This window comes from Spermophilus citellus (assembly GCF_964194105.1).
Source record: "Spermophilus citellus genome assembly, chromosome: 4".
In the NCBI taxonomy this organism is placed as follows: domain Eukaryota; kingdom Metazoa; phylum Chordata; class Mammalia; order Rodentia; family Sciuridae; genus Spermophilus; species Spermophilus citellus.
The window spans coordinates 45,506,710-45,531,921 of NC_138185.1; the positions used below are offsets into that span (position 1 = coordinate 45,506,710).

The 25,212-nt window shown below is 37.2% G+C and overlaps 1 protein-coding gene across 1 annotated transcript in view; it reads right to left on the minus strand.

Moving 5' to 3' along the window:
- The window catches only part of RALGAPA2 (Ral GTPase activating protein catalytic subunit alpha 2), a 322,071-nt gene that overhangs the window by 91,365 nt on the left and 205,494 nt on the right, over positions 1-25,212 (minus strand). The window contains exons 33-35 of the mRNA XM_081292835.1: positions 24,598-24,721; positions 21,965-22,120; positions 16,051-16,209 (exon numbers count right to left, since the gene is read on the minus strand). Of these exons, the coding sequence (XP_081148961.1) occupies positions 16,051-16,209; positions 21,965-22,120; positions 24,598-24,721 (439 nt within the window). The remainder of the gene's footprint in view (positions 1-16,050; positions 16,210-21,964; positions 22,121-24,597; positions 24,722-25,212) is intronic.

Below are 25,212 nucleotides of genomic sequence, written 5' to 3' on the forward strand. Positions count from 1 at the left end.
TAATCTCTAGGGTATATAAAGAACTCAAAAATCCAAGCACCAAAAAAATCAAATAACCCAGTCAATAAGTGGGCCAAGGACCTGAACAGACACTTCTCAGAGGATGATATACAATCAATCAACAAATATATGAAAAAATGTTCATCAACTCTAGCTATTAGAGAAATGCAAATCAAAACTACTCTAAGTCACTCCAGTCAGAATGGCAGCTGTTATGAAGACAAACAATAATAAGTGTTGGCGAGGATGTGGGGAAAAAGGTACACTCATACATTGCTGATGGGACTGCAAATTGGTGCAGCTAATATGGAAAGCAGTATACAGATTTCTTGGAAATTTGGGAATGGAATCACCATTTGACCCAGCTATCTCACTACTGGGTCTAAATCTAAAGGACTTAAAAACAGCATACTACAGGGACACAGCCACATCAATGTTTATAGCAGCACAATTCACAGTAGCTAAACTGTGGAGCCAACCTAGATGCCCTTCAGTGGATGAATGGATAAAAAAAAATATGGTATGTTTTACCCCCCCCCCCACACACACAATGGAATATTACTCAGCAATAAAAGAGAATAAAATCATGGCATTTGCAGGTAAATGGATGGAGTTAGAGAACATAATGCTAAGTGAAGTAAGCCAGTTCCAAAAAACCAAATGCCAAATGTTTTCTCTGATATAAGGAGGCTGATTCATAGTGGGGTAAGAAGGGGGAGCATGGGAGGAATAGATGAACTCTATAAAGGGTAGAGGGGTGGGAAGGAAAGGGAGGGGGCATGGGGTTAGAAATGATGGTGGAATGTGATAGACATGTATGAAGACATGAATTGGTATGAATATACTTTGTATAAAACCAGAGATATGAAAAATTGTGCTCTATATGTGTAATAAGAATTATAATGCATTCCACTGTCATATATAAATTTAAAAATTAATTTTAAAAGATTTATTTTTTAGTTGTAATTGGACACAGTACTTTTATTTATTTATTTTTATGTGGTACTGAGGATCAAACCTATGGCCTTGCATGTGCTAGTCAAGCACTCTACTACTGAGTCACAAACCCAGCCCCCCAAAGTTATATTTTTATGTATCATCATTATCATATTTATATCATGTTGTTATATTTCTGAATATTAGTAACTAACAACTCAAAAATACCATTTAAAAATGCTGCTTATAGGCTGGGATTGTGGCTCAGCGGTAGAGTGCTCACCTAGCGCATGCGAAGTGAGGCCCTGGGTCCAATCCTCTGCACCACATAAAAATAAATAAGTAAAATAAAGGTATTGTGTCCATCTACAACTAAAAAATAAAAAAATGCTATTTATAATAACACAAAAATTTAAGATAAATTTGATAAAAGATGTGCAAGACATGATACAGAAAATGACCAAACTGTGCTGATGTAAATTTAAGATAACCAAAATAAATTCAAAAATATACAGTCTTCATGGATTATAAATTTCAACACTGTTAAGATGTAAATTCTTCCAAACACAATTTTGTGTTGGATCTATAGATTCAACACAAACACAATCAAATTTCTGGCAAACTTTTTATAGATAGAGATCAGGGACCAGTTGATTCTAAATTCAATATAAAATAAAAAGACATAAATTAGCCAAGACAATGATAAGATGACTTATATTACCTGACTGCAAGGCATGCTGTCAAACTACAATAATTAAGATATCAAAATAGTGGCATGAGGATAGATGTACCCATAGTGGGAACAGAATACAGAGTCCAAGAATAGAACCACATATACATGGTAACTGAGTGGCAATAAAGAAAGCCACTCAATTTGATGGGAAAAGAAAAGTTTGTTTCAATAAAGACACTGGAACGACTGGATAGCCATATGGAAAACTGAATCTTGACCTCTACCTCATAGCACATGCAAAAATTGAGATAGATTAGAGACTGAAATATGAAAGCTGCTAGAAGAAAACATGTGAGCAAATCTTTATACCACTTCCCGATTCAATGGTAAATTTAGTGAAAGACTACATGAAATAGTCCTAATCAGAACCTGAACTCAGCTTTGAATTCCTGTTGAACGAGTATATTTACAATCACCTAAAGTTTTTGAAAGACTCAAAAGTGATGACCAAAGCCCAGGGATTCATAAGACTTCCATGACTGCTGCCAAACTGGATTTCCTTACCAGCTTCTAGTTAGGGGATGTGTGTGGAGCCCCTATCATGTATTATTGGACTAAAGAAAGCACATTTCTGAGGAGAAGCACAGGTCTAAAAAGTGTAGTCCAAATTAATTTCTCCTTATCAGACTTGGGTCCCAACTATGACACTTTCATACCCAGGTTCTCCTCTTAGTCATATATTGTACTTACAAAGAAATCGCCCCCCACCAGTAAAACTTCTCAATTTTTATTGTGCATTCAGATCACCTGGGCATCTTGTTCCAGGACATGTTTAGATTCAATAGATTTGGCATAGGTTATAAAATTGTATATTTCTAACAAGCTTTCAGGAGATGCTGATACTGCTAGCTCACGGATCATATTTTGAGATGCAAGATTCAAACTTGAGTATGTATCCTTTTTACAACACAGATTGAGAGGTTCCACTCCCAGAATTTCCAATTCCATACATCTGGAGTGAACCCAAGAATCAGCATTTTCAACAATTTGCAGTGATGCTAATGCTGGTTCCTACACTGAGAATCACTGCTTCACAGATATGTACCTATCTCTTGCCAATGTGTGGTTCTCCCCAGATGAAACCTGTTCATTCCATCTATCCTAAAATGTCAGCTTAGTCATTTTAGAATGACTAAGATTTTAGAAAAGGCTCCAGGGGAAACTCTTTCCTGGCAATTGTCCAGAATTTTTCTATAAGTGATTTACCATGGTCTTTGCAAAATTAATTCATTTCAGATACATTTCCACATGACTCTCAATTGTAATGATGAGGTTTTTCACTCTGCTCCTGACTTGAACCTCTCAGATTTTAATGTGCAAACAGGTGACCTAGGGATTTATTACAGCACAGATTCAGTTCAGTTCAGTTGATGTCAAGGGTAGTTAGTCTACTTTCCTTTTAGACCTCTCTTTACAGAGAAAAATTTCTTTTAGAAGAGGAATTCATGGTTATTTCCTAAGCACCCAACCCCTGCCACCCCAGAGAAGTGATGACCCTGACATTCATGTTGCAAGATTGTCCAGCATGCCAGCACAAGGATATGTCCAGATGTTGGAGCAGGGGAAAAGGAGAGTCTTTGGACACATCCATTTGATATACAGGAATTAATTGTTCAAGAACTCAATTGAGACAACTTGATATTTCAAAGCAGAGCAATGAACAAATTGAGCTCAGTTCAAATCCCTCCCACATGAACTCCAGCTTCCAGAATCAGAATATTGCCATGTACTGGCCCAAGAAGATACAGTCTGTATTGAAAGCTATAAATGCAAAGGATGAGTGGCTTGATTTAACCAGCTTTATCAGTTACTCATCCCATTTAAAAAAGTACAGGTATTGTATACATGATTTTTATGCCCAGCTTACTGGCACTGATTATCATGTAAAAGGTGAATGACATAATAAAAAAGGTTTTTCTCCCTGATCTCACACACATGCCTGTAATGTGAGCACAGGATGGGCACACAGACCATACATATATGAACAGCCCTTAATTAATAAGCCTCTACATACAGGTATGGAAATGAACATTTCTCTATTCTTAACAGGATACAGTTCACTGGAATTCAGCTTCTAGATTTAGTTTGGTCACTCAGAACAAAGTGTGTTTAGATAAATTATAGTCATGTTTTATCTGAAGCACAGGAATAGTGTGGTCTTCTCTACTCACCATACAGTGTAGCTGAGAAGTTAAAATGCCATATTAATCCCCAAAATGTACTGCAAACAGTACTGTCCTAATGAGAGGCTAGGTGGAAAATCATACAATTTTTGAAATAAAGTGAAAACTTTAAGAGAAATGTAAGGCAAGTTTCTGAGAAAAAGAGTATTTATTTTGATATATATTTATCTATATTGTATAAATATATTTTCTAAACTATCAGAAGATAATTTTGGTGAAAAAATGGTTTGTCAGAGGACTATAACATTTTGCCTGAAAATTCTGAAGACTAAATTGAATCTTTCTGGGTCAAAAATGGCAAAAATTTCATGTCATCTTTTTAGTTTTTTATTTGCTTCTTTTAGTCAAAATTCTGTTAGGAGATATGGGGGAAGAACATAGAGATGAATAAGTTGAGGTTCTTATCTATCAGTAGCTCATAGGGAAGATAAAACTATTTAGTCAAGAAGGAAGAAAAAAGAAAAAAGAAGTTTTAGGGTGGGTGCAAATAAAATACTCCGAAGCCACAGAGAGTTCTAGTTGAGGGAAGCAGTGGGAAGGCTTCATGTCACAGGTGGTCATGATCAGTAGGTGTTGGCCAAGATTTATGTTAAGAGGTGTGCACTCCTGGCAAAGGGTGCATAACAGAAATGAAACGGTATTTTTGCTAAGGTAGTGTTCCCCAAAACACATGCCATTTAGCTGAATACCAGCTGGTATTATATGAAAGCTCTGCCTAGAGTTACCAACTACAGCATGACAGATAAAGAGAAGACTGTGGAAAGAGCTGGACAAAGGTATGCACAAAGCTCATGAGGAACTCCCTAAAGCAAAGTGGGAGGTCAGAAGTAGGCCACTAACAGAAGGGAGGAAAGTGAATAGGCCTAGATTGTGGATTTGAGAGGAATGGGAACCTCTGCAATGGATATCTTGGAAATGCATGAAGCATAAGTGCCACTGAGAGATGAATAAGGCTGAAGACAGCCAACATGGGATCTGACAAATGTTAGCAGCAATCATCATTCCACTTTCATGACTGTGCTGCTGTGCGTCCACCCCTGGCTGTTCCACTTCATGCTCTGGTAATACAAATGAAAGCAATACTAAGAACCTGTAAGTTCCCAATCTTTATTTAAAGGAAAGACTGAGCTGAAGGTACACTTGTAAGCATAGGTGGGTGTTGAGAGCTATAGAGGCTGCAGATTTAACTTTTAGGTGTTCCTTACAAATTAGGTGGCCAGAGACCAAAATGGCCAAGCCAGGCAGGGAAGACTACATGTTTTTAAGCTAGGAGGAAAATTTGGGTGCATATCACAGAATAATGGATGTACAGAAAGAGTCTGTGAGGTCAACAGTAATTGTAATAATGACCATGATCTCTAAGAAATGATCAATGTAAATGGTAAGAAATATTGCAACAGTGAATTGGAAAATAATTATAGATTAAGAGGTCAATAAGGAAAGAAACTGTGAGGAGCTTTTACACACACTGAAGAATGAGCATGCAAAGAGTGGCGAGTGGGTTGAGCGGGTCAAGGCTGCTTTCCATGTAAATTCCTGCTCAAAGATATTACCTCAGGCTAGCTCAACTCCAGTTGCTCCAAATGAGAACTGTCTCATCTATAAAAGATCAAGACTCCATTAGTATCAGGTCCTGGAACATCATACTGAAGGACACATCTTTGTGGTTGCTAACAACACACTGCGGAAAGATTGGAAAGCAGCGCCACACACCAGGGAAACCATAACCAACTCCTGAGTCTTGTGTTCATCATTAGGAAAATGGAACTTCTTGGTGTGTACTTCATTAGAACCATGGACAACAAGGCTTCCTTCATATCTTACCTAAGGAAACCTAAAACAATCACAGAGTTAAAACAAACAATGAACAATGAAAGAATCGAAGAGTAGATTGGAAAGAATAAAGCAGCAAAATGAGAGGTCAAAAGGGAAAGGAATGATTCCGGGTAATCAAGAGTCCTGCACAGACCTTGAGCTGCTCCTATGCTCCAGGGATGTGAGTACACAGGCCCAGGTTGGGACTCTGTTAGGAGCTTCTTGGGTAAGGTGGGAACACAGCATCTGTATGGGACCCTCCACCTCTGAGAGCTATGATTTGAGAGCTAGACATGGTTTCCCCTTTGGGAAGTTCACAATCCCATAGGAATTATGAATTGAGATAGTGTGTTTGAACTTGTATATTTATGCCTGAGATATCAAAGTGGGTGACAGATAAAGCTGTTAAAAAATTGTTTTGAAAGACAATAATTTTCCTGTTGGGGGAAACAATACTACCTGTATCATTTGCCAGAAACATTGAGGGATCCATGAACTAACATAAGCACTTCTCATGTGCTCTATGGCTCAGAAGAGAATATGGGAAGCAGGAGGCAGGGTACTGTCCTCTAGGAGCACATAGCTCTACATGGGCACTAGTAGGGTGGTGCTAAGGAGGGGTCCACTCTGGAAATGGCTCAATGAATCTGGGTTAGTTTCCTGAAAGGTAGGAGAAAATAGATTTACTCTCTATTTTTTAAGAGCCTGAGCTAGATATAGAAAATAATTTCCAAGGGGTGAGAAAGTCCCCATGGGGAACAATACAACATCTATAAAGTAGGGTGATCACTTAAAAAGGCCCACATATACAACTGATCTGTTTCTGAGTTAGTTATGAGATTAAGAAAAATAACAAATGAATTGTAGAGAAGGGGTTTAAAAGCCCAGAAACATTTGATTTGGGGGGATAAATTCAATGGCTGTGGCTGAGCTCAGTGCTCAATGTATAGCATGTAATTCTTGTAATGATTTTATGAGGTCACACTTTATCCTAGTTTTACAGAAAAACTGATGAAGTCTTACTGCTTTTCTCAAGCTCACCAAGGTCAAAACTAGTATTGAAACTCCACTGTGGTTCAGGAGGCTCTACATGACCTAACCTGCTACCCTTGATTACTCCAGCTTTTTTCTTTGCTCCTTAGACTTTGGCCATAGCAGATGTCTTTCTTCAGACTCTTGAAGCTCATGTCTACCTTAGAGATGTTGCCCTCTCTGTCTTCTCTGCTTAATGCTTACTGGGAGGGCTGGTCTGCCATTAGGCATCATCTTGGTTGTCACCTTCCTAGGGAGCCTCTCCATCCACCAGAAACATTATGTAATATTCTATCTCTAATAATTTTCCTTGCCTGAAGTCATCTCTGTCTTATATCAAAATAGTTACTCCAGCTTTCTTTGATTAGTGTTAGCATGATAAATCTTTCTTTATCCCTTTACTGTTTTAAACTATATAGTTAAAGAGGGTTTCTGGTAGACAATATAGTTGGGCTTTTTTATGTTTTAGGTAATTGGTAATCTACCCTGATTTTTTTTTTTCTGGTATTTTTAGGTGCTAGAGATTGAACTCAGGGTATGCTCATGCTATACATGTGCTCTAACACTGAGCTACATCTTCAGCCCTCTGTCTTTTAATTAATGTATTTAATCATTGATGGGTAAAGAAATTATTGATGTAGTTAGATTAATCTATAGTATGTTTTGGTATTTTAATTTTTGTTTCTTTTTTTTTGTCTTTTACTCCTTTTCTGTGTTCTCTGGTATTAACTGAGTATTTTTATACAATTCCATTTTTAATTCTCTCATAGCATATCAATTATAATTCATATTTTAAAACTATTTTTGAAGGCTGTTGTAAGTTTGAAAATATTGTTATAACTAACCCAAGTCCACTTTCAAAAACTACTACACTACTCAAAGGCAGTGGAATTACCATTCCCAATTCCTCATTATCATCCTTGTAATATTGCTGTCATTCGTTACCTAACTCTAATCATTGAACACTTGCTGACTTGACATGTTTCCTATGACTGGCCACAGTAATATCTTTCTTCAGACTTTTAAGGCTCATATCCACTTGAGTGAGATTTTGCCCTTGGAACACACTATTATCTATCAGACTAATTAAGAATAAGAAAAATAATAAACTTCATTTATTTCTTCTCTGAATCTCATCCTTTTTTATGCAAATGTGTTTCTTCTTTTTGATAAATTTAACATTAATTGCAAGGTCAATTGAACACAAACTCCCTCAAATTTTGATTATTTGAAAAAGTCTCTTTTAGTTTTGAATGATAATTGCACTAGATGCAGAATTCTAGAGTAGTGGTTTCTTTTCTTCTGATACTTTATATATACATCATTCTACTTTTCTCCTTGTTTACATGGCTTCTGAGGAGAAATCCTATGTGATTCTTATCATTGCTCCTCTGTAGTAGTTTTCTTTACTTTGGCTTCTTTCAAGATTTTTCTTTGTCCCCCCTGCTACTTAGTAAATGATATGCCCAGGTGTAGATATTTTGGTATTTATCCTCCTTGTTGCTCCAGGTTTTTCTTGGATCTACGTTTTGGTTTCTGCTATTAATTTTGAATATTTCTCTGACATTATAATGTCAAACATTTCTTCAAGTTTTCTTATTTCTCCTTCTTGTATTCCCAATATGTATAGATTATACTTTTTTTCCCCCAATTGTCCCACATCTCACAGGTCTCCAATGCTTTTTTCCCCAAAATTTTTCCTCTGCATTTCAGTTGCAAGGTTTCTATCGATACATCTTCAAACTCACAGTTCCTTCCCTCAGCCACATTAGCTAAGCCTGATAAATGCCTTCTTTATTCCTGTCATACAGTCTTTTGAAGCATTCCTTTTAATTATTTCTTAGTTTCCACATATGCTTACATTAGTCACTTTTTCATTAGTGTTCTCGGCATATTAATCATGACTATTTTAAATTCTTGGTCTGATAATTCTAAAATCTTTGCTATGTCTGAGTCTGGCTCTCATGCTTGTTCTCTCTTCAAATTGTGGTTTTTGTCTTTTAGTATGCCTTGTAGTTTTTTGGTGAAAGCTAGATATGATATATCAGGTAAGAGGACCTGAAGTAAACTGGGCTTTAATAGATTTTACATTTCTCTGGCTAGCACTTAGGCTGTCCTTACTGTTTTCCATAGTTGTTGATATAGGTGTCAGAAGCTAAAATTTCTTTGAATATCCTTGCTTTTTTTTTTTCCGTCTTACCCCTACATCAACAGGACTTTTGCATAATACACATCTGAAAGACGTGGAAGAAGAGGTGCATTCTAGAATCTAGGATTAGATCTTGGTCTTTTAGTGAGTCTGTATCCCTTGGCCATGACCATCACAAGTACTTCTCAGTTGATTTTTTTTTTTTTTTTTGGTGGCCCTCACTTAGGTGAGATAGGAAGTCTAGTGTGAGCTAGAGTTGAGTGTTTCCCTTCCTCCAGGTCAGACAGGCTCTGTGAAAACAGTTTCTCTTGAGAGCAGGCTTCATTAAGAAGAAAAAAAAATGCTTTGGAAAACAGCTATTCTTCTCCCCTCCTCTGTCAAAGCATGAGGAATTTTTTTTTCTCCCTCTAGCCTTTATTGTGACAATCTATAGGGCTCCTAGAGGGAGTGTCCCTCACTCACTTGACTTGTCCATACCAAAAACCTATAGCGATTGGTCAATTATAGTTGAACTTTTCCTATCCTGCTATTGATTCCCCAGGGGTTTCTGCTCCTAGACTTCTGTTCTAGAAAGCTGTGATTCTCTGTATCTACATGTCTGTCATTCCAATTTGGGATCAAGGGTTTTCCCTAAACTTCAATTCTAGGGTGAATCCAACAAGAGTTGTTGACTTTCATTTTGTTGTTTTCTTGTTTTGAGGATGGGAGTGATGCCTGCTAAGGTACTTTCAGGTGGGACTGGAAATTGGAAAGCCCCTATCTGAACTAAAGTAGCCTCTTCCTTCCCATCCTTATCTTGTAACAAATCTGGGGGAAAAGTGGACATCAAAATGGCTTTGCCCAGTCTTTGTAGTTTTTAAAAATCTTTGTGTTTTATGTGGAATTATTTCCTCACACCCAGCAAAAAGAAGAGCCATGGAAGCAGAAGCCTGCTCAGTACCTATATCACCTTTTCACCTCTGCCTTTCAGTCATCTCCATGAAGCAAAAGACAGTCACAAAAGATCTTATTCTATAAACATGAGAAGAGACAACAGATTTGTTAATATCCAGTAGTCAAACTCTTGGGAAGCAGGCAAGCTAGAGCAATTGTGGCTGCTTCATGCTAGACTCTGTGTCAAGGACAAGAATCCAAACTTTAATAAGGGAAATGGCCCTTAAGTAAGTAGTTGAAACAGAAACTGTCCAATAAGAATAGTTTTACAAAGACTGGGCAAGGCCATTTTGATATCACTGCCTATAGCACAGAGGAAGCAATCAGACCAGAAGAAACTCAAATGGGAGCACAGAAGGATGATACTGTTCATTCTACTAAGGAAGACTAATAATGAGTTCTCTCATCTTGTAACAAATCTGGGGGAAAAGGGGCCATCTTAATTCCAAAGAGGAAAGTCAAGGAGCCACGTGTGGTCTAAAATTGCTTGGTATTGTCAAATCCAGTTAACAATGATAACTAAAAACAAACAAATAAATAATATAAGAAAGGAGAACACTTTCCTCCTTCTACCTGTAGTAACATCATGCTTTACAAAGTTTATTTAAATTATGTTCTTAAATAAGTGCTCCTTTGCTATGGCTTCAATAAAAGCAGTCCAGTAATTGGTGAGGGAGAGCTTTGATCAAAGTGTTCACGAAGAACAAAAAACAGTAAAAAACTTAACAACAACAAATCAGTAAATTTCAGAAAGTACATCCTTGAGGACGAATTCTCTAATTCCAGGGCAGCAGGTCTAGCTTCCTTTTCACAATGGAATTCTATATGCTCCTAACACTCCAGTTGAACAGCCTGCTGCCTGTGCATCTGTGGGTGGGAACTGCATGAGAAGGGGTCTGAAGAACTTGTAGATGCCAAAATCCACGTAAGAAACAGGAGAATGATACCAACTTTTGAGGAAAACCAATTGAGAAGGAATTCTCAAAAGCTGAATTATTGTGAAAGATAAAACAGGAGCTAGGAGGTAATTACTAACAAGCAATAGATTTTCTTCCATCTATATTGAGGCTTATCATATAAATAAGTGTTCCTTATTACTCTTTGGCAACTGCTTTTGGGTGATTCAGTCATTTAAAAACTCGACAAAAGGGATTATAAAAATCCCTGGCAACCAGAGAATTCCTCTAACTAGAAGTGGTGATAAATTATAGAGATATTTGATTTTAATATAACATCTGCAAATGACAGATGCATTTTCACATAGTTTCCAGTGCCATTCCTTTACTAAAAATAATGCAAATAACAATAATAATAAATTATGAAAATAGAACATACCACAAAAATTCATTTTAGTTGTTCAGTAAATTCTAGTTGTCTAGTATTTTCAATTATCTTTTCTAAATACATGTTTCTTTGTATACTCAAAAGCTGACTGACTTCCCTTAGAATTCCCCAGAGTATTTTAAAGTTCACTTTTTAATTAAAAAAGTTATTTGGTTGGGATTGGGATAGATATTTAAGAAAATGACACATTTGAAATTAAAAAAAAAAAAAAGAAACTTACATGTGTTGCAAAGTCACATACTCTCCCTATATAATGAGGCTACACGAGTAACCTAAAAATAGTTCCTTTCAAACACAAGTACCAACACTAGGCTCCTCTTGACCTCATACATGCAAGTAGTCTTGAGACTTCTGGCACATTAGCCTTCTGCCAGCATCTCTGGGTGTGTGCTCCAGAAAAAGGTCCTGGACTGTGTCATCCTAAAGAGCGATACATGTCCAGGGCCACTATGTATCTGTACATGTGCGTATACACACAAATATTGCCAAAGCTGCAAGAGGGTCAGATATCATTTGGATTGAACCCTATTAACAGTCACAGCAGTTTAAGAAAAGTTCTGGGCATCTTGGACAAGAGAACCCAATCAACTTTTTAATCCCTGAAGGGACTGTAGAGAGGCCTTAATCCCCATCCTGAATTTTACAGTTGATAAAACAAAGGTCCAGAGAAATTCAGAGACCTGCCCAAGACACCCACCCCCTAGAAGCTGCCTTGGAATTGGATTGTTGAGGTCTCATCTCCTATTATCCTTTCCTTCTTATATTCTCAGAAATGATTGAATCATCATTATTTTTTTCTCCCATGCCACATCTACCAAGGTGAGTAAGTAGAGTGTGGAGGACATCAATTCATTTTTCATTTATAAAAGTGACACTCTGGTTGAGGTGATAAGGAGGACTCTTTTCCAAAATTTCCTTTTGTCTTATTCCTAGCCAAGGCTACTTGAGAATATCTTTCCTTTGGTCAGATGGTTACCAGTCAGTCACTAATGTGCGCAGAGATGAACATGACCCCAAATACCACAACTCTCACAAATTCATAAAGGCAAACACTATATAAACACCAATATCGCCTTCTAGACATTGAACGCTAGGGAAAGCAATATGGGTACTCACTGTAGTGAGGGGGCTTTGTGAATTATTTTCCTAAAAAATGAATGGGACATTTTCGCAAACCCCTTAAAGTCACTTACTTTCTGCCACACATGCCAGCCTTCCCTGGATAGCTGACTTGGTAACACAAGTAGGGAAAAAAAACCCTAAGTCTGACAATAATGGATTTTGACCAAAGGACAACTGTGTCAATATTTATAGAGACAGATTTACTTTGAAAATGATTTAACAATGAAATGATGCTTCAAAGCATGCTGCTTTAAAAAAAAAAATTTAAAAAAAGGAGTTCAATACAATGCTCAAAAAGTAAGCAGGCCCCTTCAGCTGTGAGGGGTTTATGTACTCCCACAAGCACACTCACAATTCAACATAACATTTCACAAATGCTGTATATTATTAAGAGGCCAATTCTGCCAGGCACATAATTTGTATATTTAAGGGAGGTGTATGGAATGAAAAAAGCAAAATATGTTGAATTTCAAAGGACTTGGAAGCAATGCTGCCTGTGAGCTTGTATTACAAATAGCCCTACATTATTATATACGCTATTAATGAGACTGAATGAAAGTACAATTTGAATATGCATGACTCTATCCAATAAGCAGGACTTTTGTGTACTGATGAGGTTCCCCCCCTCTCCTAAAAAAGGATTAAAATCATTCTGAGAGAAGTATGGTTGACCAGAGATCAGTAAAATAAATATATTTAGACCACCGGATCATACTGTCTTCAGATGAAATACACAGGTGTTATGAGAAAGCCTTTGACTCCGCCTACTATTTCTGAAACTTACATATAGGCTGTATTCCTAAAAGGAATATTCCTCAACTTCAACCAGCTGCATCATTACAATCTCTAGACAAAAATAATGATTTTGGTGGAGACATGTAAAAGTAGGCGAGGTTAAATAAACCTTTTGAGTACAAAGCCTTCACTTCTATAGTACAGAGCACTAGTTAAAAGACTGGGGAATGGGTAAATTATTGCACCAAATGGCTGAGAATTAATCTCTGCTGACTAGCTGTAATCTAACGAGGCGGCTGTGTCCCAGGGAGCCCGCAGCATGTCCCTGGCGGTATGTGCAGTGTGTAGAGTCTGCGTGGCACCCTTTGTCCTCGCTCACAGGCGGCCTTTCCCCTCATTGTCCATAATATCCTCATGCATCTGGGACGAGTGGAATGCATTCATACTAACAGACTTACCATTGTTTTCTCTTAGAAGCTTTGTTGAGCAAAGACTGCATCACGGTTACTGATAATTATATTGCTTAATTAATCAAGACAAAAAAAATTTGCAAATCATTGCCTGGTTGCCAAGCAGGGAGATAAAAAATGACAACAATACAAGCTGAAGCAATATAACAAAAGTAACAGCTATCTGATCAGAAATTCTTATATAATGAAGCTATTAATGCTAAATCGGTTAATGTTAACATTGCTCCAGGTGTCTCTACTTAGATGCAAACAAAAAGGCTAACATTATGGATATAAAAGGCCAAATGTTGCCATGGATTCTGTAACCTGATAGAGAGGACAGCCTTTTCATTTGATTAGGGAATGCAATTTAAATACCAGGGACTGAAGCCAAACAAACAGACTTTCCCTCCGAAAGCCTCTTGCATTCACCCTGGGGTCAGTGGTTGGTGAACAAAAGGTCAGCCACACTTGCCCTGGAAATGTCTGGATTAATTTTATTACATTGTAATGGTTTGTACTTTAAATGTAGGGATAACACTAAATTTCCAGTTGCCCATTATTCTCTTCTTCCCTTTAGGCTTTTTGAATTAAAATACTAAGAAAGCAATTTGCTCAATTCATCCTTGTCAGAATTTATGACCAAATTTATAAAATTTACACACATTTTGTAGGAAATTTTAAAAGGTATGTTAAAGATTGCTTTTATGCATTTATACTACTTTTTAAAAAATCCCCTTGACACTATTAAGAAAATTGAAATGCCTTTTGTGTTATTTATTTCAAAAATAAAGACAACATTTTAAGGACATTAAATGACATTTCTAGATGGCATATTGAAAAATGAATTAATAAAGCCAGTTAATCCAAACTAAATATTAAAGAAACATATTTTCTAGTTTGGAAAGCTACAAAATACTAAATTTATTGGTTCTGTAATATTAAAATTTTCACTTTAATTCTTAAAGTAGTGCTCTTTGTGAACAAATAAAAATGTGAGTACCATGCCATTTCCTTATAGTATGACTGAAAACATACACAAACTTCATATCTCTCAAGTAAAGATAATACAAATATTCAATGTAAAATTTTTGGCATCTTTATTCCATGAATAAAAAAGAGTTCTCACTTGGAAGTGGAAGGAGACCCTTAGGGTTATACAAAATTACATACAAGAGGAAGTGAGGGGAAAGGGAAAAATAATACAAGGGGGAGAAATGAATGAATTACAGTAGAGGGGGTAGAGAGAGAAGAGGGGAGGGGGGATAGAGGATAGGAAAGGCAGCTGAATACAACAGACATGAGTACGTCAATAGGTAAATCAATGTAAGTGTAACTGATGTGACTCTGCAATCTGTATACGGGGTAAAAATGGGAGTTCATAACCCACTTGAATCAAAGTGTGAAATATCAAGAACTATGTAATGTTTTGAACAACCAATAAAAAAAAAAAAAGAGTTCTCCTTATATTAGGCGGTGAATCAGCCACAGTGGGACTTTCCTGGTGGGAACTGACCCACATTTACCTAGTTTGAGAATTAATCTACGTGTTAAACTTGGAATTCATTATTGATTTTATTCCTGTGAGAGTAACAAAAAATACCAATAGAAATGATAATGATATAACAATTACAACAACAGCTAACAAAGTAGCTTTTTCTCTGGACCAGGTACAGTTTGAAGCACTTTTTCCTTATTAGCTTATTTAACCCTTACAAATGTAACAATTTAGATTTGAAATCAATTTGAACAATAAATTTCAGTGATTTATTATTTTGAATATTAAAAATAGAGAGCTTTTAGAATGGTAAGTTTGATCTCCTTTAGGAGAACAATTTAGAATGAAAATAAAAATTATATTTAATATCAAACTGAAAAATAGAGGTCATTTTTCTTAAGGAGTGGGTTTAATATGCTAAATGTTTAGTCTAAAAAATTTTAAAAACATCTTAATAATTACAAAACCAAAATAAATCACTGTATAAAGCACTGTTAAAATACCACTAAAGGCATGATAAGGATGAAAACTGCAGCCAATTTAGTACATGGGATCCAGACCATTGGATTGTTCCAGCCATTCTGGTGATCAATACTAACAGACATGGCTGAACTGATTCTGTGATAAGGTGCTTCGATTGTTAATACCCATCACATGGGCTGTGCTGTAGAGGCTCAGTCTCTTTGCAGACATGGCTGCTATCCTTCAGGACTGACCTCTCTTAGTACAGTCTAGGTTGGTCAGACAAAGTTGGATTCTATACCCAAATTATCCCTAAAATGCTAGTTGTGAAAATGGGCTTTCTTCAACTTTTATTATTAATCAATGTGTCCAAAATTTAAAATTATAATCTTTTAAATTACAAAATTTTCAAAACATTTTTTTAAAAAATCATAAATTTCTTTGATTTTTCCGAGGCCTAGTAATACAATATGGAATTTTGTGCTTATAATGAAAGATACCTCTCCCAATTCATATTAAATTCTTATATGGCACATATAATTTGGAGATATGTAAAAAATCTAGCAGTTGGGAAAAAAGTCCCCTTTAACATTATCATATGTTTTGAGACAGTGAATTATATGGTAAATGGTCTAGGCAACAACGTGGAGAAAACATACCTCGGGTTTCTTCCTTATGGCTATAAAGAACATGTGATTCTTCATTGGGTAAATAATGATTGAAACATCTCCAAAGGCGGTTGGGATAATACCCCTGCGGTAGTCCCTGGAGTGTTCAGACCAGACAATGTGGACCTCGTCATTCCCCAAGTGACGGAGCTGCAACAGCAAATTGGCTCTTTATTAATCAAGGTGATAACAGCAGTTTATGAGGGGTCATGGTTTACAAATTGAATTATAAAACACAGAGGCAAAAACTTTTACTACCTAAAAGGCTACAACACTGAAGTCTTCTATGAGGATTTTAAAAAGCACAATTCTGTGAAAATACCACTTACCTTCTATGAAACACATATGGTACTAAGAATCACATCCAAGCACTGAGGATGTGTTGTGAACTGGATGGGCCCAAGACCTTTTCAAGGATTTTTTAAATGGAATTGTACCTCTGCATTGAAGCCATATGCTTTATATGGCTGAGTATGTTTCAAAAACAATTAATTAATACGAGTTTTTTAATCCATATTACATTAGCCTCTTAATGGTTATTAACAAAATAAGAATATAAACATAAGAGAATATAAGGCATTATAACACAATTGTTAAAAAAACATAAAAGAAACTAGTCTTGTGACAAATCTTTAAGAAAAAGAACATATAAAATTATCTTTGTTTAGGAAACTAATAAATGTTAATTAAATTTCATAGGAACACTAGAACCTAGCATTGAAAAAGCTCCTTACCATACAGACAGTGTGTTTAATCTTCCCACTAACTCTCTCAGGTATACTACACCATCTTTATCTCCTCTTACCAGGAGGAACCATATGCTCAAGAAGTCAAAGGTTGTGCCTACTCAAGGTTTCGTGAACAATACATGTGGAATGGGCCTGGGAATGTTGGCTGGAGCTTCTGGTTCAGAGTATTTGTTCTGTTCCCTGGATATCTAAGTCTACACCAAAAGCTGCTTTGTTGCCATCACTCAAGCAGTTTTGCCCTCTTGTTTTATCATCTCATACATAAAGGGTCTGTAAAGTCCCCAAACAAATCACAGACTCCTAGTCACTTTGAAGAGGCCTTAGCAGATAGGTCCAGGAAAGGACCCTCTGAGAGTTTTTCCAGGGTCCAACTCTTGTTAAATCCAAGAATACTCTTGGTAAATCTCCTGAGTGATAATCACACTCTACCAAGCTGGAGAACACTGCATATGACATCACTTGCGAAGCCTGAAAGCATGACTTAAAAAAAAAAAAAAAACAAAACCTAGGTTATAAAGATAAAAATGTTGGACCAAACTGAATTCTAAAATCGAAGGCTGACTGGTGAAAGTCCTTTTAACACCCACTGTGACGGTGAGGTTTCTGTTTCTGACTTGCAGCAGCAGAAGGACATTACCTATCAACACGAACAAGCATTTTTTTTGTTTGTTTTCTTATCTAATAGTGGAACATCAAAAGTGACCAAATAGAGATATTGTGTTTCAGTCTTGTCTCAGACAAAAAAAAAAAAAAAAAAAAAAAAAGGACACTCTGGAATACTATGTATTTAAAACATGTTAGAATAAATACTATTTTCTTTACAGACTATTTGACCACAAAGGGAAAATCCAAGGTGACTCTAACATGGCTTCTCTTCTATTTATAATGTTACAAAGGGAAGTTGTTTGCTGTAATGTCTGCTTATTCTTCACTCTCTCATACTTCTGGGAATGACTGTACAAGTCAGTTACTTAAAAAATATCTGCATCTGTCCCTTCATACCTACACTGAGGGTGCACGATTCAATTGTGTCTGAGGATGGGCTCTAGGACAAGTGCAATTGCAGGAGTTGAACACTTGATGTAGTTGATGACTTTTTAAATTCAAAATTACAGTACATCTTTTTCTTCTTTCCCCACTCTCCCACAGCCCCCTCACAAATATTATAGCTAAAATAAGAGCAGGCAAAAGGCATATCCAGCCCATTACACAAATAGTTTAAAAAACAAAAAACAAACAAACAAAAAGACAACACTGGATTCTCATAATAGCCCTGGTAACCCTGGACATCTCACTTCATTCCCATCATTATTTCATTTCATTGTTTTATAGTGAATGGAGATCAAACCCAGGTCCTCACATTTGCTAGGCAAGTGCTGTTCCCCTCAGCTACACCCAAGCTCTACTTCCATCTTAGATACTATACCTTCGCCTTCTTTCTCCTTCTTAATAAACTATGTGAGGACCTTACAACAGACTCCTACAACTAATTCTTTTTAGAGTAAAAACACAGCAGCCAACACTGTCAACAACACAAGCAAGATAGGCAGGTTTCCACATTTCAAGAGAAATGTGCATAGTATCTAACTGAAACTCTGACAAGAATTTGGAGCATTAGAAGTTAATCTTGAGAAACGGGGTTGTTCTGGAGCTCAGAACTGCAGCCCTCATCCTGAAAAGACGGTGACATTGGGACCCATTGGTATAACAATGGCACAAACATCTGAATGGGAACAGCTCACCTACCAAAAACTTGGGATGTTACTCTGGATGCCAGCATCTAATACCTGTGTAGCTCTTTGATCCACTGTAACTGAAGTGATAACAGTGATTGCTGAAATTTTGCTGTTACTCTCTCCTTTATAAATTGGTTACTCAATCACATAACCCAAGTAAGCCTCTCCTAATTTTATTTGCAACTGTATTCTAGAGCCACAACACAGGGGATTAGTATCCCACTAATAGACCCTTCCTTCTAGTGTGGTGATTCTATAATTTAGGAGGAGCTGTTTTTGTGCGATAATAATGCTGTACTCATCATTTCAGTGCTGCTTTCAATGTCATGCACCTCAGACTTCTGGAAGCATTACAATTTAATTAACTAAATCACAAAACTAAAAGCTAAGGCCATGGGACCAATTGGCTGATAAATCTAGAGCATAAAGCAAAATTATACCCTCTTCTGCCTATGACAAGAACACAAGTAGGTAAAACAAATAAAATTAATCTGGACAAAGTGTTCACCATGTCATAACATAACAAAAACCCTAGAAACCTTAAAGTCTTACTCTATTTAAAGGAGATTTTAGTAAGTTACTTTGTGAGTTTTGCAGAGTTTTGATTAGGGGCCCTCCAATTAGAAACCCACCTGCCATTCGGCTCAGGGCACACAAGTCAAGTTGATCTGATGTGTGTGTGATTCAGGGGGAGACTGATGAGTGTCCCACTGGCATGGAGCTGGCATTCACACTGGCCCTTGCTTCCACTGCACAACAGACTGCAGAAGGCCCTGATGTTCATTGGGCTTACAACAAATGCCCACTTCTTCAGTCTCAAGAAATCAAGCCCATGTGCTGCCACTTCTTGTCTTGATAGAGTTCTAAAGTCCCTCCACCAGAGCCATTGTGCCTGCTGCTGCCAGGCTGCACGCCACTGGTGACACTGGTCATGGTCCACACCTAATAGGCTGACCTCCTTTCCCTACTAATTGCATTACATCGCCAGCTGGCTCCAGAAGGAGTCGTCTGTTTGATTGAAGAATTCCTGCTCCTCAGTGGGCCTGGCTGCTACTTTTACTAAGTAACAGTCAGGCCTGACATCCCCATTGTTCAGCTGACAGTGTGCCCATCCTAAAATCTAAGTTTTATTTGTAAATTAACCAAGAAACTTCCTGCCAGAACAGCACTGCCTGGAGACTGATAATGTGGGCCTTTCATCCCTTTTCACTCGTACTGTATCACTGCCAATTTGTTTTTTATGCGGCTGGCCAGCCTGAGGCTATAAAAGCCTTGTAAGACATAAGTGCAATTATAGTCCTGGAGTCAAATGAATTGGACAAATCCAATAGCACAGCTCTGTCCCCACTCTGCAAACCCCTACAGCAGTTAGATTAGCTGTGAAAAATCTAATCTAGCTAGAGCTAACAAATATCTGCAGTGAAGGATCAAGAGTTCAGTATGGGGTTGCAACCAGATTGCAGAATTGAAAAAGTCCCCCCATGACAGGGGCAGAAGAGAGCATGAATCACTTTAGAATTTTGCAGCTCATTTTTAAGCTGTTAGGAACAATTTAGTTAGAATAAGACAAGGAACTGTGGGCCTTTGTTACTATGATTTTTAGTCTAGCTGTGAGACATCCTGTTATAGAGAGTTTATTGCTAATGATGCTAAACCTTAGAGCTGCAAAAGGTATCAGCTGAATTTTGATTATTATAGTAGGGAATCTTTCAACCAGGCCAAGACTTGGAACATTATTTATAGCATGACATTTTGGTCAAGAAAACAGTATGTCTTTTCTCATAAAAACAAAACAAAACCATGCCTCTTTACTTAAAGAAATACCTTTAAAATATTTTGTTATCTTTTAACAAAATAGCTTTCTACCATAAGAAAATTAATAGAATATGGTGACATTTTTATTTGCAGAGTAGCATAAATTTACAAAATACCTCAACTTAAAAACAAACAAACATGGTCATGCCTTCAGGACTCAGTAAGCTGCACTAGACTTTGAGATACCAGAGAGGTCCCAGGGGATGAAGTCCCTTCCACTAGGGGAAGCCATCAGAACCTAAGACTTGGAGGTAGTTCCTCCAATGCCTGTGGGAAACAGCATGTGGCCCACACCTTTTGCTGTAGGGCTCTCATTTTCTGAAAGACACTATACCATGTGGGACTGAGGGATGAAAGACTGATAAGTTTCTCAATGCAAATCAGGCTTTACACACATCTGAGATACTTGATCACTATGAAAGTTTTCTGTGATTGAGCCGTGACTTGAGTTTTGATACCCCACATGCACTGCTTCATACCAGGTACATAGTCCAGATGTCTATATTGTAAGTTTGTATTCAAAAATATATGAGAAATAAAATATAAAAGGTACAGTAGGACCTATCAGCTATTGCTCATCTGACTAATGGGGGAGGGGAAAACAATCAGTTAAACCAATGGGCAAAGCCAAGGGCTGATGGTCATAGAGATCTTACCACATACCATGCGAATTTTACAGAGCATCCTCTCATTCACTTTGCTCAACTACCCTGGAACATAGGCTTTGCTTTTAATCTTATTTAATAGATGAAAAACAGGCACAGGTGGATAAAATAACTCAACACATACTTGAGCTCAGGTCCACCTGTCTGCAGAGTCTGGCTCTAACCCCATCCTTAGACTCCCCATTTGTCAGTCTTAGCACCTAAGGTGCTATACTCAGTTCCTTGCATCAGAACAGATGAGTACAAATCACAGCTGTTCTGGGATGTTTCTCTCATCTGGAAACTTACAGGAGTGGCTTCCTTATCAGACTAAAGTATTTTTTCTATTAAGGTGCTCTTCACTCCTAACACAGGGTCACCTGAGGTGAACAGCCTGGTGGTTGGAAGGTAAAGGACCATGTTTCCCTGGGTAAGTTCACTTGGGACACCAGGTTTCCTCTGAATTACAGGGAAAACTGACCATAGGGCCAAAGCTCAAGGAGAATGAAAGGTACCCAACAGCAAAAATGGATGGCTAGGTAGCAGCACATCTGTATTCCTCATTTTGGCAGATGCTACCAACTTACTCCCAGCAAGCCTGTGGTGGTGGCGGGCTTCTTTCCCAGAGCACCATTAATACTTTTGTCACAAAGGCCATTACACATTGCAATCTTTGAGGTAAACTATATTATTTTCTGTCAGGTGATATGAATATGAGAGAAGATCCCCAAATAGCAATATTTTAGACCCTTCCTTTTCCCAATCCTTAATATTGGGTCTTAAGTTTGTGCCAAATTGGATTTTAGATTCACCACAAGTGTAGCCTGGGGAAGAGCAACACTGAAGTTGAGTCCCAAGGAAAGCAGTCTCAGAGCTTCAGGACCTGGTCTTTGTCCCGTCCTAAGAGGGTCTCCCCTATATACCAGAGCAGCTAAGGATGGTCCCCAATGAGGGCCCTTACCTTTTTGGTAAGTGAATCATCTGAGTCTGATGGCATCCGAGTGGAAACATGGAAAATCACTTCCACAGTAGAGGTAGCATAATAAGGGGCCGTCTGACCAGTGCTGCCATTGCGCTGGAGGCCACCCATGAACCCACAGTGGGTGGAGAGATCCACCTAATAAAGATAACATAGAAAGAAAAGACTGAGGGTCAAAAATGAATTGTGAATGTGAATTTTTAAAAAACAAATGATTTTCACTTCATATATTTTTGAATACAAACTTACAATATAAAACAAAATTAGCCAATGCTAAAATATTAAAGAAACAAAGAACATTAAAATTAAAATTGCTCCATATTCCTACTATCCAAAGAAAACTACTATCAAAGTTCTGGTATATATTTCTCTAACTTTCGGGTACCTATTTTTGGTATATATTTCTCTAAATTTTTCCATATAGGCATACAAATATACACAGGAGTCCCCACTTACCTTTGGGAGCTATGTCCCAAGACCCCTAGTGGATACCTAAAAGTACAAACAGTACCAAACCCTACAATACACTAGTATTTTCCCCTATATATCTTTGATAAAGTTTCATTTGTAAATTAGGCACAGTAGAGATTAACAATAACTAATAAACCAGAATAACCATAGCAATATATTATAACTAAAGGTATGTGATTTTGGTGTCTCTTTCTCTTTTTCAAAATATCTTATTACACCTTCACCTTTTCACTTAAAGAAGCATTTTATGGCTTCTCTCTGGGATATCAGAATGCCAGCACCAAGAACCTTGCACTCTGGGGCCAATACACAAATACACACAAACACACACAGTTTCTCCACTGATGGATTTGTGGGGCTTTTTGTTTTTTCAAACCAGATGGAACACTCAAAGGAGTGTTTTTCTAAGATGTTGTATCAAGGGGTACAGATATTACACAATTTAGTAGCTATCACTAAACTGTTTCTCCAAAGGGTTATCACAATTTATACCATTGCCAAAAGTTTATGAGTCATAATTCATTTTAAAGTTATGGTGTGAATGCTCACTTTGTACCTAAATCTAATTTTTTAACTTGTTGGGGGAAGAGGAAACCTCTGGGGGAAAGATATGGTTTTTTAGCTAGGAGGTATAGTCTTGTGTGTGGTTTTACAACACACCATCTTTTATCTTGTCCCATTTTTCTTTCAACACACAGCCGTTTACCCTGTGTGGAGGGCCCCGGGGGCTCAGGGTCACCAATGATTCTTTCTTTATCATTCTTCTTTATCATTCTTTCAGTAATTTTTCTAAACACACACAAGAAAGAAATAGAGAAATCTCTTCTGTGCCAAATCTACATACATTGTGGATTAATGTTTTATTTTCTTAGTTGAGAATGTATGATTTAAAAACTATATTAATTAAACAACAAATATATTCTATGATAAATAAGAAGTAACCTTATCAGCAAGAACAACAAAGATTTATTGGAAGTGCAATAGCTTTTAGACTAAAACCTACTTGGCTCTTCAGAAAGCATATGATCCTAACCTTGGTGCACTCTTGCCCTGACCCTAGTTCTATAGGAGTCCCCTTGCTAACGCTGAACTCTCAGAGATAAGCTGTGCTTATGTACCCAGAGTTTCTCCTTACCACAGATAACTAGGAAACCAAAACAAAAGGAAGAAAATTATTTTAGATATTTTGATTTCCATTTTATCTACCTTGAACTCTTCATATTCTGGGGAAATATTTTCCTTTAGACTTATGTTTCTAGGGGAGAGAGATATGTGTATGTGTGTGTGTGTGTGTGTGTGTGTGAGAGAGAGAGAGAGAGAGAGAGAGAGAGAGAGAGAGAATATATTTTTTTAGCTGGATGCTGTAGTGCATGCCTGTAATCCCTGAGCAGGAGGATCACAAGTTTGAGAAAAGCAGCAGCAACTTAGTGAAGCTCTAAGCAACTTAGCAAGACTCTGTCTCAAAATTAAAAAAATAAAAAGGGCTGGGGATATAGCTCACTGGTAAATAAAGCATCCCTGCGTTCAATCCCCAGTGGCGCCCACCCCCCAATTTTTTAAGAAGAAAAATAAAAAAGCCTACAAAATTTTCAGTTATCAATCATCCTGGGGAACTATGTTAGGGAAAAAAGTTGATAGGTAAGCCACCATAGCTATTATATTTTATTTTCATTTCAACTTTTGACTTCATCCAACTCTTCCTTCATCTTTTTACTTGCCAAGTTATTGATTTCAATAAAAGCTCCATTTCATGGCCCAAACCATTGGTTCCTTGCCCATATTTGTTTTCTCTTACTATAAACCACCTATAACTGGGTGAGTCCCTCTGACTATTCTGTTCTGATACAAAGCAAATGAAAAAATACAAAGTGGAAAGTTAAGGGGAAACAAAAGTTCATGTATAAAGTACTAAAAGTTCACGTATAAAGCAACTAATAGAAGATGTCAAATTCAATGTTCTCTAGTTCCTGAACTAGAGAACACTTTTTATTCAAATAGAGGTACTGAAGCCAGATTTATAGTCAGTGTAGTTAGGCTATATTTGACTATAAAAACACATGCAAAACCATATGTAATTAATATCTAGCTTATATACATTCTTAAATATAGTTAGTCAATAATACCTATTGAATGAAAGTAATTACCTCCCATCCAAGACCAGCCACAAAATCTTCATATGCTTGGCTTCCTCTTTCATTGGAGAGGATTGAACACTTGTCTTCTTGACCTTCGGCAATGTAAAACACTGCAATTTTGTGTGTCTCACGGCTGTTAAATTTTTAAATTAAAAGGAGTTAGACTTCTCTTGTGTAAAGTTTTATTTTGTTGCCCAAATCAGCATAACTCCCATTATTGAGCTCACATCTATTGAGAACTTCCTAGAGGTCAGTCACTAAGATAGCTTGACACATGATCTCATTTACTCTTTGCAACTGGGGATACTCTTTGCAAAAAGGGCTGGGGATATAGCTCACTGGTAAATAAAGCATCCATTTTATCTATCTTGAACTCTTCATATTCTGGAGAAATATTTTCCTTTAGATTTATGTTTCCAGGGGAGGTGTGTGTGTGTGTGTGTGTGTGTGTGTGTGTGTATTATCATATCACCTGCCTTGCAGAAGTGGTTGGAAGGAGACAAAGGAATTTAAATAAAAAGCATGCAGGGCAATGGGATTGGGAACTAGATCAAGGCAGTGTCGTTCCTAGACTATACACTCAGACATTAAATATACTGAACCACAGCATGTTAGAACATACCA